The sequence below is a fragment of the Diabrotica virgifera genome, chromosome 8 (assembly GCF_917563875.1).
Source record: "Diabrotica virgifera virgifera chromosome 8, PGI_DIABVI_V3a".
Taxonomy (NCBI): domain Eukaryota; kingdom Metazoa; phylum Arthropoda; class Insecta; order Coleoptera; family Chrysomelidae; genus Diabrotica; species Diabrotica virgifera.
The window spans coordinates 63,540,410-63,556,417 of NC_065450.1; the positions used below are offsets into that span (position 1 = coordinate 63,540,410).

At 33.7% G+C, this 16,008-nt stretch overlaps 1 protein-coding gene across 1 annotated transcript in view; it reads left to right on the forward strand.

The window, feature by feature from the left end:
• LOC126890607 (beta-1,3-glucan-binding protein-like) overlaps window positions 1-16,008 on the forward strand; it is a 46,369-nt gene that overhangs the window by 25,157 nt on the left and 5,204 nt on the right. The window contains exons 3-6 of the mRNA XM_050659687.1: window positions 4,575-4,735; window positions 9,268-9,553; window positions 14,069-14,293; window positions 15,911-16,002. Of these exons, the coding sequence (XP_050515644.1) occupies window positions 4,575-4,735; window positions 9,268-9,553; window positions 14,069-14,293; window positions 15,911-16,002 (764 nt within the window). The remainder of the gene's footprint in view (window positions 1-4,574; window positions 4,736-9,267; window positions 9,554-14,068; window positions 14,294-15,910; window positions 16,003-16,008) is intronic.

Below are 16,008 nucleotides of genomic sequence, written 5' to 3' on the forward strand. Positions count from 1 at the left end.
TCTACAAATTGATGGTGCCTAAGTGGCATTAGACTGCAGATCGAGAGGTCCCCAGTTGAAACCCGGCTGTTGCGTATCTTTTTTTACTTGTTTTAATAAATAATTAAAACTTTATATACTTAAAATTATATATACCGTTTTAAACAACAGTGGTATTTGGTATTTTAAAAAATACTATTTTATACTAGTGTAATTTTTGGAATCATAATTATAAATAACAGTTAATACATCTACTAAAAATTCATATTTTATATGTTGATTATTCTTTTCAAATATGTTGTGCCATATGTACATGTACAATAACAAAACCGTGATATTATAAAAAGTACTTTTTCTACTCTATGTCATATTATGTATAAGTTTTTAGTTTGTGCAAACTGTCATTATAGATAGCAGTGCGTGAACGATTTAAAGTGTGCGTGAAGTAACAATGTATTTTAAATGGGATTTACTTTTTCGCACTGTTTTTAACTTTCGCGTTGTCATGGTGGCAATCCTTATCTTTCGCGTTGTCAGGGTGATGACAGTATGACCAATGAATTACAACAAAAGTTTTGACAGTTTTGTGGTTTGAAAGTAGTTAGAATTTTTAAATGTCAAAGTTCTAAAAATTGTAGAATAGAAATGAATTCCAGTGACGAAGAGTTACAGCTTTTATATTTGTTTATCGTAGATAAAATACTGTATGAAACTGTACGTGAAGTATTTTTTGCGAACTTACGCGATTTATAGCACTCACTCCGTTGTCGCTCGTACTCTAAATATCGCGTGCGTTCGCAAAAAGCATACTTAACGAACTGTTTCATAAAATAGCTATTTTTATTAGAGTATAATTTTTGGAATTTTAAGCATTTTATCGTTAAATCGTTTATCGTTAAATAATTTTATATTCTTTCCTGTAAATAATAAAAAGGTTTTATTATAAAAAAGTTCTTTTTTATAAAAGTGTAATTATTTTTATTTCGTTCTTTGCTACATTATTACATGGATTACCGGATTGATAAATCAGTAATCGTCAATTGTCAATTCAGTCATGGCTTACTTAAATGTTAGATAAATTGAAACCTAAAATAATTTGCTCTGAAAAATGAAAATATCTCGAAAACTAATAAATTTGTACATAGGGAATGTTAAACAAAAATTAAAGTACGATAATGTTACTTTTCAATAATGATATAAAATAATAGTAGATTATACCACGAGTCAATAATGATGGCTATTATTCCCGAGGAATATTTACGAACCGAGCCGCGTTAGCGGCGAGGGAGTAACATTCCGAGGGAATGAGAGCCATTATTGCGAGTAGTATACTCTACTTTATCTACGACAAATTAATTAATTTAAGATTTTTAATGAACAACTTTATTTGTTAAAAACATTAAAATTAGTAATAGTACAATTAATAAACTGAATTGGTTGAGAATCATCATTAACTTTAGTAGAGTTTTTAATACAAATATTTGGGATCTCGATTGCTGTAGAACAAGAAGATGGTACATTACTGTTTATCTCTTTAGCGATAGTATCTGCTGTAGTTGCCTTGTTTCTCACAGACTGATCAATGTATCCTTCAGCTACCTGTGTTGACTTCCAGCCCCCATGACGTATTATATATTACATTGCGTACGTTTTATTATAAATGGATTTCGATGTTTCAGGTATTAAGGTAGATGCTGTTGCTGTAGCTAGTTCTACAATTTCTGGTGGTGTACAATTAAAAGATTCTTCATTTTCGTCCATCTCAACACAAACTGTCAAATATACTATTCGTTTGACAGTGACACTTTTTGAGGTTGAGTATTTTGTTTCCGTGGTGAATTTTGTGATTGTTGTGCCAGAGGGATTAATAGCTATTAATCCCGCATTATTAATCCCTAAGGGATTATTATATGGCATTATATTGCAAACACCACAAGTATAATACATATATTATGTATCAGTCGTAGATAAAGGGTATTCTATTTAACATTACTGAGAAAATAATGTACTTGCTTTTTGACTCTATTGAAACTATTTGATATAAAGAAAATTAGCAATGTCAATAATTCTTGAAAATTTTGAAAATAAATAAAAATATATGTCATTAATAAACCGTTGCTGTTGTGCTTATTTTTATTTATACAGGGAGTTGAACTTGTTACGATTTTCATACAAAATTGGTTATAACTTTGTAAATACCCTGTATAACATAATAAACCTTTATATTTTTGTGATGGAGAAGTTAACAGGATTTCGAATATAAAATAAAATATAGGGTGTTCTATTAAAAAAAAACAGAAGTTTGGTCTGCCACTGTGTTATCGAACAACCTGAACAATCTAACTAATTTTGTAATGTGAAGCTCAAAGTGGGCTACAATAATTTTTGTTATTAAGTTTTATTGCTATCTATTACTATAACGGATCTATTGAGCTTTACCCCACTAGTTAATCACCCTGTAGATGGAAAAAGATTAGATCATCGGAGCTTTGAAAATGATGTTGTATTAATCGCAGACAACTTACAAGATACAGTTTCTATGATACATTCGCTTAAAACTCTGTCTGAGAGATCGGGATTAAAAATAAACTTTGAGAAAACTAATACAATACCATACAACAATATCTGGGACACAAGATCAAAATAATCAGAGGTAATCAAACACATGAAATATAGAGGCGAATAGGTCAGACATGGGCAGCAAACTGAGCCATATGCTAAAAATTTCAATTCCCATATATCTCAACTGAAAGGTTGGTAACCAATGTGTTTTGCCCCTACTAACTTATGGAGCACATACTTTAATGACGCAAAAATCCGCGAATAAATTCAGAGTTACACAACGAGACATGGAACGTGCAATGATGAACGTGAGCCTTCGATACCACATAACATACCAACAAATCAGGCAAAAAAAAACACGTTATCGAAAGAATTACGACGCTTAAGTGGAACTGGGCAGGGCACTTAGCTAGAAGTCAAGATGGACGGTGGACAAGACAAATCATGGAATGGAGGCCCAGAAATTATAAAAAAAGCCGAGGACGACCACTGACTAAGTGGACCGACGACATAGAAAGAGTAGCGAGAAACTGGTTCCAAGGGGCCCAGTGTAGAGAACACTGGAAAGAACTGAGGGAAACCTTTGTCCAGCAGTGGACGCGATTGGCTGATTGATTATGATGATGACCCACCTCACGTCATTAAGCATTTCACATTCATATAATTTCCGCACCACTGTTCGTTCATCGTACCTAACTTAATTTTCATTTGCTGGTACTGGATATTCCTAGATCTCTTCCATCTATGTAGGACTGGGTTATTTAATACTTTTCACTAAAATTAAATTTTCTACCTTGTCGGCATAGTAATGACCACAACAAAATTAATATTAGGGGCATGGGCGCAAAATGTTGCCTGTAAAAATGTTCAGTGTGTTTTAAATGCATTCATTTTTTAAACGATTTTATTTAGTTCAATAGTTTGCGTCAAATCTTTAGACGTTAATTTGACTGCCTTTTCTTCAATGTAAATGAATGAAAATTTGCAGACATATGCATTCGCGGGAACAATACACGAATAGTCAATAAAAAATTTTTTTTCATGTTTATTAATTGTTTAAATAAAAAAAAACAATTTTAATGGAAAACGCTTAAATTCTCTTATTTTTTACAATGTAAAAACTTGAAACTTTTACGGATTGTATAGCTAATGATACGAACAATACATAATTTCACTTTTTACGTTAATTGTTTACGTTATGTTTCATTAATAAACAATAAAGTTTCAAATTTTTTGCCGATTCCGACTACTTTTCATGTTAGTACATCATATGTTTTATACATATTTTAATAAACATGACGATATATTTTAATATTTGAACAGTGTTTGAAAAAATAAAAAATAAAAAAATGTTGAAAAAAAAATTTTTAAGAAACGCTTTTCTTTAGTTACGAGTGACTAAAATTAAAAATATTATAAAAAAATCAACTAAAAATCAAAAAATAAAAAAGAATTGAAAAAATCTAACACATTCGTTAAAGAAAAGCGTGGGGCGAAAACCGTTTATTCGATGAACACGCGCCACGCTTTTCTTTGACGGATGTGTTAGATTTTTTCAATTCTTTTTTATTTTTTGCTTTTTAGTTGATTTTTTTATAATATTTTTAATTTTATTTACTCGTAACTAAAGAAAAGCGTTTCGTAAAATTTTTTTTTCAACATTTCTTTATTTCGAATCATGAGAAAAACTAATAAATATTTTTGAAAAATTTAAACGCAGAATGAAAGATTACATTATTACTAAAGGCCGAAAGTCCCTGAAAACTTCTATATTGTTTATTTTAATACGTTACAGGGGTGAAAATAAAAGAGAAAATTTAGTATGATATTTAATTGCAAATATTTCATTCAAAACAAACTTTTTTGATTATTCTAAGGGACTGTCGACCCTCGGTAATGACGTAATCTTTCAATGTGCCTTTAATTTTTTTAAGAATAGGTATTTATTAGTTTCCTCAGGATTCGAAGAAAATGAATATTGAAAATTTTGACAGGCGACATTTCACTGTACAATAAAAATTATTTTTCTATAGAACTTCTGACCAAGATATCAGACAATTGCATAGCAAGCAAATCGACAGTAACTGGAAGAGTGAGTATATGCACTGGAGCCACTGTGTTTGAGGATAAATTTGATAGCGTTGGGTTGGACAACAATAAGTGGCTAGTAGAACAATATGTTCCAGATGATCCGGTAAGACATAAATTTTTTTAAGTGCTACCCAAAAGTCCCCTCCCCCTTGAATCTTTTAAACGGTTATATTTATAATAGTGAAATTTCTTCTTCTTCTTTTTTATAGACATGGTTGTCTGATTTTTCAATGTGCTTCCAGTAAGCTGTCAGTACCTACATCGTTTTCGTGTCTTCCCACTGATCGTCTTCCTATTGGGGAACCACTCCTCGCCATTCGTACTAACCTATTTGTTGTCAGTCGGCTTAGGTACGTGATCGTTCTATACTACTCTTCTGTTTCTTACCCAACTATTAAATATTCTCCACCTTGCATCGTCGTCGTATATCTGTACTTTTAGATCTGTCCCATAGTGTCTTATCATCGACTTTTCGATGGGTTTTCATCTCTGTTGTTTCTAACTATCTTTTTGTCCTCTCTAGTGACGTATATTTGTCATTATTGCTGTGATGACTGCATATCATCTCTCTTTGTTCATGTGATAACTACTCTTCCGCAGACTTTAATCATATAATCTTGAATTGTGAACTTAATAAATACCATTAAAAAGCACTAATTGCTAGACTTCAAGTGCAGACTGTTAGGGTAAGAACAGAACAAGTGGGTCGAGGTGGAGGTGTAGGTCACGGTGGATGCTACTAGTTAAGTCGCGGTCGATGTCAACATCACATAGCAAGGAGGTCACCTGCGCTCTCAGTCGAGCTAGAACCACTATCAAGTGAAGTAGTTTAATGAAATTTGAATGACAAAAGACTGTGTTTTTGCGATGTTGTGTCAGTCAAGTGATGATAGTGATGAAATGGCAGCTGTAAATAATCAGATCCATATTTCAAAAATTTACTGAATTTAATTACTTTAGAAATTCAATAATAAACTGAATACAAAAAAGGGATTATATAAAAAGTATCAACTATGATAGCGCAGGTAATGACAACTTGGCTTCGAACGGACAAATCACAGGGAAGCATCCTTATAGGCCGCGCAGTAGACATCCATGTACTACTCAAACTCATTTTATTTTCAAAAGCATCGATGTAAACCTCCTGGATGGCATCGCGCTAAACCTCCACCGCGACTTACCTGCTCTGTTCTCTTCCATTCACTACAATGTGTTTGTTTTACATGGATATCGACATCGACCGCGACCTCCATCTCCACCGCGACCTCCACCTCCACCGCGACCTCCACCTCCACCGCGACCTACTTGTTCTGTTTTTACCCTAAGTTTACCGCTAAGTATGCACATAATATGTAAGTTTCAATACCAAAACAATGATATTATCATACAGTTCCTTAAAGACCCTAAAATAAATATTTAACCAGTAATTGGATTTCGTAAGTCCTATGTTTTCACCCAAAGTAATCGGAAGTAGAACTGGAAGTCAATATTTAAACTTTTCGTGAAACTTTGCGTCGATTGATATACGATTTTACTAATTTTGTTTTAAACATTGTTTAAGCATAAATGACTTTAAAACCGATATTAAAGATTCAAACTCAACTTGTCAATATGCTTCGATTGATGTGTTACATGTACTATTTCTGCGACTATAATGGCACTTCTGGTTAGAACTTTTTAACCGGAAATGATATAAAAACGAAATGATATATAATGGTATATTGCTTATACTATTTCGGGGACTTTAAAACAGTACTTACGGTTGCAACTCTAAAACCGAAAGTCCGATGTCAAATATTTCCCTTGGGTTATAAGCTTTCATTCGACACCTCATTTATCATTCTATCTGTATTAATAACGGAGGAGTTGTATTCGTGAGCGGAAAGACAGACAGTTATGAAACCGGAAGTATATATTTGTTCTCGTCTTGCGAAGGCGCGTCGAATAATATATCACTTGTACTATTCCGGTGGCTTTCAAACAGTACATCTGGGTGCATTTCTAAAACCGGAAGTTCCATGTCAAATTTCTCACCTTTAGTACCGTCCTTGTACAATGAAACAGGAGTTATATTCGCGGTCGGACGGACAGATAGCCTAGATCAAATTTCTAACCTTTAGTACCATCCTTGGATGGTACTAAAGCTTTCATTTGACACCTCATTTGTCATTCTACCTGGTATAATGCCAGAGGAGATATATTCGCGGTCGGACGGATAGACGGACATACAGCCTAGGTCAAATTTATCACCTTTAGTACCATCCTTGCCTTATAAGCTTTCATTTGACACCTCATTTGTCATTCTACCTGGTATAATGACGGAGGAATTATATTCCCGGAAGGAGACAGACAGCCTAGGTCAAATTTCTCACCTTTAGTATCATCCTTGGATTATAAGCTTTCATTTGACACCTCAGTTGTCATTCTAGTTGGTATAATGACGGAGGAGTTGTGATCACAGACAAACAGACAGACGGACAGACGGACGTGCATAATTCAAAGTTTTCACATTTTTTCAAAATTGGGTGAAAACAATATGACATCTTTAACTTTCAAATATATGTGGTAAAAAGGTTATCTAATGCCATATCCTCTTTATGAACACACACACTCAATGGAAAAAAGGCAAAGAAGATTTTTTGTTACAAATTGTACCATAAATGCAAACATTATTTTTAAGTGAAATATCTTAGTTTTACCAGATATATGTTATTTTTTCTAGTCCAATAGTTTAATGGTCGGACCCTACAATCTTGTAATTGAATTGGAAATTAGAATAGATACATGACATGCACAGTCATACCGTTGATTGATAAATACGGTCATACTATTTCATTCATCGCGCAACTAGCCCAATAAATGACCATTTTGGAGTGTAATTTCCAGGGGCAACTCCGAATTGCATGAAAATTTGGATTTAGGTTCTACTTACCCTTCACTTCAAAGTTGAATTTGTGCCGTGGGTTGCTTTTACTTGCGGGGTGACATTTACCCCTTCTCGGGTAAAATGCCTGTTTAAAATATGGCCGGAAATGAATAAATTGACTTATTTTAAGCACCTTTTGTTCTATAAAGTTTTTTACGTAAGTCAATACTTTTCAAGTTATTTGCGATTTAAAATGTTGATTTTTCGACAAAAAAACTACGTTTTCAGACTGTTTTTCTCAAATTTACTCAAAAGTAAATATTTTATCGAAAAAAATATTTTTAAGCAAAAGTGCAGCCTATAAAAAAACAAAAAAAAATGGTGTACCAGTTAAGTCTACAAATTGAGTAGAAGCAAAGTTGTAGCTCATGAAAAATACGTTCTTATTCGTCTAATTCCTAATCGAATAATTCAACGCGAAATCACCGAAGAAAGAAGCGTTTTTGGGGAAAACCTTAGTAACATTTTTAAAGTACCGAAAAAAAGCTTATTATTTGTTTTTTACAAAAGTTTACAGCATCAAAAATAAACGAGTTACACTGAAAAAAAAAGTTGGCCCCTTTTATTTGGTAAAAGAAATCGTGAAAACTTCCCTCTATTTAGCATCCTAAATAAAATTAATCGTTTGGCTTTACCATCTATTTTAACTGTATGTGTATTGTTTATATGATCTGTAAGTTTGGTTTGAAGTGCTTATTTTTGAAAACATTTGGTTTTATAGCAAAAAAAATTTTCTAAAAATTTTTGAAAAATTTCATTTTTTCAAAATAACTTAAAAAGTATTAGTGATAAGAAGAATCTTAAAGAGTAAAAAAATGTAGGATTTGCTATTATAAATATACTAGTTTCATTTTGTTCCTCGGTAAGACAAAAATTGGTTAAGATGTGGCTGTTCAAAATTTGCATACACTCGTGATTAGTGACCCATTCAAGCTTTCTCAATTATAACCCTTTCAAAAATAAACACTTTAAACCAGTGAGACTGACAGATAATATAAAAAATAGTTAGGTAAGTAAATTGTTTGTAAAGCGGTAGCGATTAATTTCATTTGGGGAGCTAAACACGGCGAGATTTTCATATTTTTTACAAAAAAAAAGAGGCCCAACTTTATTTTGAGCGTAACTCCCTTATTTTTAATGCTAAAACTTTTGTTAACAATTAAAACAAAGCTTTTTATAAACACTTTAAAAAAGTTTAAATGGGTTTTTCCCGAAAAGTGCTTAATTTTTCGGTGATTTCACCTTGAAATATTCGATTTGGAACTAAACGATTAGAAATTATTTTTCATGAGCTACAACTTTGATTTTATTTGATTGATATACTTTACTGATACACCATTTTTTTGGGATTTTTATAAGCTACACTTTTGCTAAGAATATTTTTTTCGATAAAATATTTACTTTTTGAGTTTTTTCATTTACTGAAAAGTCTATACAATAATGATATAGACAAAGAAAATTCTCTATAGGTCTGAGTTTTTATCTGATAGATGTCGCTAGCGCATCCGTACGCATTTAATATGTTATTAATATGCATAGTTTGACAGCTTGATTCAGTTCGCTTCGGGATACACCATAGGCGGCTCTGAACAAGCTGAAAAACAGAAACCTTGGTCAGCCGATGGTAGTAACCTCCAATCGAATTTAATCTAATGCTGTCTTTCCTTAATAATACAAGAATAATATAAGAATATTTTACTATTTTTTAGGATTATGAATTTGTGACATACCAAAAAGATGATACCGTCGTTAAAGTACAGAATAATAACCTGGTAATTCAACCAAAACTATTAAGTGATAAACAGATTCATGCGAGTCTATTAGATTTAACAAATGGCTGTACGCGGACAGAATCTAAAAGAGCACGATGTAAAAGCGTAATGTACTTGTTACAGAATCCTGTAATTTCGGGACGAATAGTCTCTAAAACCTTATTCTCATACGTTGATGTTGAGATAAGGGCCAAAGTACCTTCAGGAGAATGGATGTATCCAGGTAAGAATATTAAATAAATACACTACTCCAAGAAACTAACACACCACCTTAAAAATGGCTTATTTTTTATGTCTCGAATTTCCTACACCTGGTGTCAGATTGAACTGATTTTTTTAGTATGTTATAGCCTTATTCTTTAACAATATCGCTGCAATAATATTGTTACTAGACAGGTAAATTGTCATTGTAGATATACCGGGTGTACCAATCAAACTGATTTTTTCTCAAAGTTCGCGTGACCCTGTGGAATATTCTAGCATTTATAAAATACTGAAATTAAAACCCAAGTATAGCCTCATGTTTTCTTAATATTCCGTGTTTTGAGTCATTCCCTTATGTTGGACAATAAAAAGTTAGGTACTTTAACAACTAGCCTTGTTTTTCGTCAATACAGGGTGTTTTTAAATAAGGATAGCAAACTTTAACGAGTAATTCTGCATGAAAAAATAATGACTTCTTTGTAAACGTATGTCCGCAAATGCTTCGTTTCCGAGATATAAAGTGTTGAATTTTTTCTTACAAACTGACAAATTATTTATTGTTTTAAAACCGGTTAAGATATGCAAATTAAATTTGTAGGGTTTAAAAGGTAGTTATTGTGCACTTCTTGACATACCTACAATTAAGAATTTTATGTTCAACCATTGACGCACATAAGGGCCACATATTACTCGTATGCGCGCCAATGTTTATTATTAAATTCCTCATTGTACATCACAAAATGCGCAATGACTACCTCTTAAAAACCACCAAATTTCATTTGTATATCTTAACCGGTTTTAGAGCAATAAATAAATGGTTAGTTTGTAAGGAAAAATTCAACACCCCTATTTCAGAAACGAAGCATTTGCGGACATCATCATCATCATCATCATTCTCTTTGCCTTATCCCTATGCGGGATCGGCTTCCCTAATTGCACTTCTCCACACAATTCTATCTTGGGTCATATCAATGTCAATCCCCTTTACCAACATGTCCTGCCTTATCGTCTCCCCCAGGTCTTCTTTGGTCTTCCTCTCCTACTCCTTCCAGGAATCTGCACTTCAGCTATTCTTCGTATTGGGTGATTAACGTCTCGACGTTGAACATGACCAAACCATCTTAACCTATGCTCTCTCATTTTGGCATCAATTGGTGCCACACCTAGAGTTCCCCTAATATACTCGTTTCTAATTTTATCCTTCTTTGTCACTCCACTCATCCACCTAAGCATTCTCATTTCTGCCACATGCACTCGTTGTTCCTCTTTCTTCTTCACTGCACAATATTCAGTTCCGTACATGATGGCCGGTCTTATGGCTGTTTTATAGAATTTTCCCTTCAGCTTCATTGGAATTTTTCTGTCACACAACACACCACTCGCTTCTTTCCACTTCATCCATCCAGCCCTAATTCTACTGCATGCATCTCCATCTATTTCTCCATTACTCTGTAATACCGATCCCAGGTACTTAAAACTATTGCTTTTTACAATCAGTTCACCATCCAAAAATACCATTTTATTTGTAGTAACTCCATCTTTAAATGAACATTCCAAATACTCTGTTTTTATCTTACTAAGTTTTAAACCATTTTTCTGAAGAGCTTGCCTCCACTGTTCCAGTTTTTGTTCTAAGTCTCTTTCACTATTGCCTACTAACACGACATCATCAGCATACATTAAGCACCATGGAATGTTACCCTGTAGTTTCGCTGTTGTCTGATCCAAAACTAATGAGAATAAATACGGACTATAAGCACAGAGCCTTGGTGCAATCCTACTTCCACATGAAATTTATCAGTCTCTCCCACACCTGTCCTAACAATATCGTTAATCCCTCATACATATCCCTCACAATCTTTACATATTCACCAGGGACTCCTTTCTTATTGAGTGCCCACCACAGAATCTCTCGAGGAACTCTATCATATGCTTTCTTAAGATCAATGAACACCATATGAGCGTTTGTTTCTTTACTCCTGTATCTTTCCATCAACTGCCTTATAATGAAAATTGCATCTGTTGTTGATCTGCTGTGCATAAAGCCAAATTGATTCTCGGATATTTCGGTCTCTTCACGTATCCGTCTATCAATTACTCTTTCCCATATTTTCATGGTGTGGCTAAGCAGTTTTATAGCCCTGTAGTTTGTACATTGTTATATATCTCCCTTGTTTTTGTAAACAGGTACCAGTATACTGCTTCTTCATTCGTCTGGCATTTGTCCAACTTCCATAATTCTATTAAATAGACCTGCTAGCCACCTTGTTCCTGTCTCTCCCAATGCTCTCCATACTTTCCCAGGAATATCATCTGGTCCTACCGCTTTTCCTTTCTTTATTTTTTGAAACGCTTGAGCCACTTTCTTTTTTGTTATTTTGGTGACCATTGCTGCTACTGTCTCCGCTGATTGTACTGTACTTTCTCCATCTCTTTTTGACATCCCTTTCGTGAACTACTTTTTTATTATTTTCATCTCGGATACATCTAATCTGATTAAAATCTTTTGCTTTCTTTGCTCTCTGTTTGGCTATTTTATATATCTTCGTTTCGCCTTCCCTGGTATCAAGTTGATCGTATAGGTTTGAATACGCTTCTGCTTTGGCTTTTGCTACTGCTACTTTCGCTCCCTTTTTCGCCACCATAAAGTTTTGAAGATCTGTGTCGGATCTGGTTTCTTGCCACTTTTTATATAATTTTCTCTTCTTTTTTATTTTTCCTTGTACTTCGTTTGACCACCACCAAGTCTCTTTATTCTCAAACTTTTTTTCCTGACGTTTTCCCAAGTATTTCAATAGCAGTCTCTCTAATACTACTGGCCATTTTTCTCCAAATTGAATTAGGGCTTCCTTTCATGTTCCAACATATTTTTTCTACTATTCTTCTCCTGAATAGAGCTTCTTTCTCATCTTTTAGCAGCCACCACTTGATTTTTTGTGGTCCTATCCGATATTTTTGTTTAGTTTCGCTTTTTTACTTCGATGTCCAGAACAAAGAACAAGCAGCTCATGTTGTTGGCTTACTGTCTCACTAACTATTACCTTGCAGTCCTTGCATTCACGTATGTCTTCTTTCCTTATCATGAAGTAGTCTATTTGGGATGGATGTTGTCCACTTTTGTAGGTAATAAGTTGAGTTTCTCTCTTTTTAAAGAATGTGTTAACAATCGCCATATCCAATGCTGTTGCTAATTCAAGCATGTCATCTCCAGCTTCATTTTTAGTTCCAAAGCCTAGTCCCCATGTATTGCTTCGTATCCTGCCTTGGCTTGGCCCACATGTGCATTGAAATCACCTCCTATTATAACTTACTCCTCTGACGGAATATCACTCACGACGTCTCCTAATTGGTCATAGAAAGCTCTTCTTTTAATCTCACCCAGACCTGTTTGAGGAGCACACACACAACATTCAATACCTCTTTATCAATTACAAATTTCACTGGCATCATTCTATCACTCGTTCTTACAACTTCCACTACGTTATCTTTCATTTCACTATCAGCAATTATACCAACTCCATTTCTAGTGTTACTACTCCCTGCATACCAAAATTTGTAACCTTCACCTAGTTCTTTCGCCCTTTGACCTTTGCACCTAGTTTCTTGAATGCAAGTAATTTGAACAATCCCTCGTTTGAGCGCATCCACTAACTCCAGACTCTTACCTGTAAGACTACCAAGATTCCACGACCCTATCCTGATTTTTCTAACCTGCAATGATGTTCCCCCTGAGATAGTCCTCACCCGGAGATCCGAACGGAGGCTCATTTTACTTCCGGTATATTTTACCTCAGGAGATGTCATCATTACAGTATAAGTTTTTATATCTTTGGAGAAGGTCTTTTCATTTTTATGGCCTGAAAAGATTTTGTTTGGATATTTGATGCCTGAATGCCTTTTCTATCAGCACCATACCCTGCCCTGCACGTTTAGCCAATACACCACCAATGCAACCAAAGTGCAGTATTACCCCACACCCGCCTGCATTTTTCTGTATAGGCCAGGATCCCTACTGTAAGGACTGCCCAATATATTGTAAGCCAATATATTGTTGCCCGTATCCCGCCACTAGGAGGCACGTATTTATTCGGGATACCGAATTCGGACATACGTTTATAAAGCAAACTGTCGTTATTTTTTCTTGCAGAATTACCCTTTAAAGTTTACCATACTTATTTAAAATCACCCTCTGTTGACGAAAAACAAGGCTAGTTTCCACTAGTTCCACCTAGAAGGTGCAAACTATTCAGTGGTCGTAGCTGTACATTACAAAACGTGATTATCTAATGATTAAATATATAATAAATATGTATATTCGATATCAAACATGTTCATTTTTTGTTTGTACCATACTTTGTATTTATTAGAGTACCAAATGGGTAATACGTATACGTTTCATATGGGTAATCTGCGATGCATTGTTGGAATATTTTCCTAGCGTCGCCCGTTTGGTACTTTAGTACCTGGGTCAACAGATTACTTTTTTCGTTGTTCGACATTCATTTCGCTCATTTAAACCTTGTTATGTTTTTAGAAATATATCTTGAAGACGAAAATTACAACCGACTGGTTATAGCGTACACTCGCGGTAATAAAGTGTTTAAAGGAAATGATGGAGCAGATATTGGAGGATCACTCTTATTTGGAGGACCTATGTTAGGATTTACTGAACCTGCTAAAAGTTCAAAACTAAGTAGTACCCGACAGACTGAACCATTTAGTGATACGTTCCATGTTTATAGACTGAGATGGGCACCAGGTAAACATCAATGTTAGTCTATTCACACACGGTAAAATATTTCAAAACGTCCAAATTTTAAAGAACCGCTTCGATTGACATGAAATTTGGCATATTTACACAAGCTGACATGTCAAAGAAAAAAATTTATATTGTGTCAATGTGCGCTTTTGCCCTAGGGGTAAGTTTGACCCCTTCTCGGGGGAGAAAAACATACGCTCAAAATAAGTCCTGAATTGAATTGAATTTTGTTTTATAGAGTTTTGTCAATACTTTTCAAGTTGTACGAGTGAACTTATTCATTTTTCAACAAATAAACCACGTTTTAGACGGTTTTTCGCAATTTACTCAAAAATAAAGTATTTTATCGATATCAAAATATTGTTAGCAAAAATATAGCTTATAAAAAGTGAAAAAATCGGTATATATATTTATATATGAAGTCTGTACACCCAGTAGTAGCAGAGTTGTAGATAATGAAAGGTACGCTCTTATTCGTCAAATTCCAAATCGAATATTTCAACGTGAAATAACCAAAAAATTAAGCACTTTTCGGGGGAAACTGATTACAACTTTTTTAAAGTGTTTAAAAAAGCTTATTTTTGTTTTTTAGAAAAGTTTCTAATATCAAAAGTAGGGAAGTTGCGCTCGAAATAGTGTTGGTCCCTTTTATTTTTTGTAAAAAAAATCGTAAAAATCACCCCCTAATTAGCAACCAAATGAAATTAAGTCACCTCTTCACAAGTTACTTTACTTATGTGTTATTTATAAATATGGTCTGAAAATTTCATCGGTTCAAAGTGCTTATTTTTGAAAAGGCTGTGGTTAAAAGGGCTTGAAGGAGTCACTAATCACGAGCGTATGCATTATTTTGAATAGCCATATCTTAACCAGTTTTTGTCTTAGAGAAAAAAAATCCAAAATATCCAGAACATTTTTAAGTTAGTTTCGAAAAAAACGCAATTATTTTCAAAATTAAAAAAACTACCAATTTTTTTTTTCAAAAATGAGTACTTTAACCGATGAAACCTATAGAACAAACAAACAATACGTAACTAAAGTAACTTGTGAAGCGGTAATGATTAATTTCATTTGGGATACTAATGAGAGGGTGATTTTTATGATTTTTGACGAAAAAAAGTCTAACTATATTTTGAGCGTAACTTACTTACTTTTGATGCTAGAAACTTTTTTAAAACACAGAAATAAAGGTTTTTTAAACACTTTAAAAACTTACTTCTTGAGTTATTTGACAAAAACCCTTCTAAAAGCATGTTTTTGTGGAAAAACTAACATATTCACTCGCAAATAACTCAAAATGTATTGACTATTGAAAAACTCTATAGAACAATAGTTGGTCAAAATAAGTCAATTTAACTATTTCCGGACTTATTTTGAACATATGTTTTTCATCCCCAGAAGAGATGATACTCACCCCAGGACAAAAGCACTTATATCAGTTTTTTTCTTTGGCATGTTGACTATGTGTATGCTAAATTCCACGTTTGTCAATACGAGCGGTTCTTTAAGATTAATAGCAAAAACCCTGAGTAAATGGATTTATATAAAATTTAACAAAATTTTATCATTAAATTGCTTTTAGTAAATTTTTTAATTGTCTGAATTTAATTTTTTTAGATCGGATTGATCTATTTATAGATGGTGCAAAATTTGGCACTCTACCTACTTCTTCAGTTAAATCCTCATTTACACGAAACCCACCAGCTCAAGTAAGT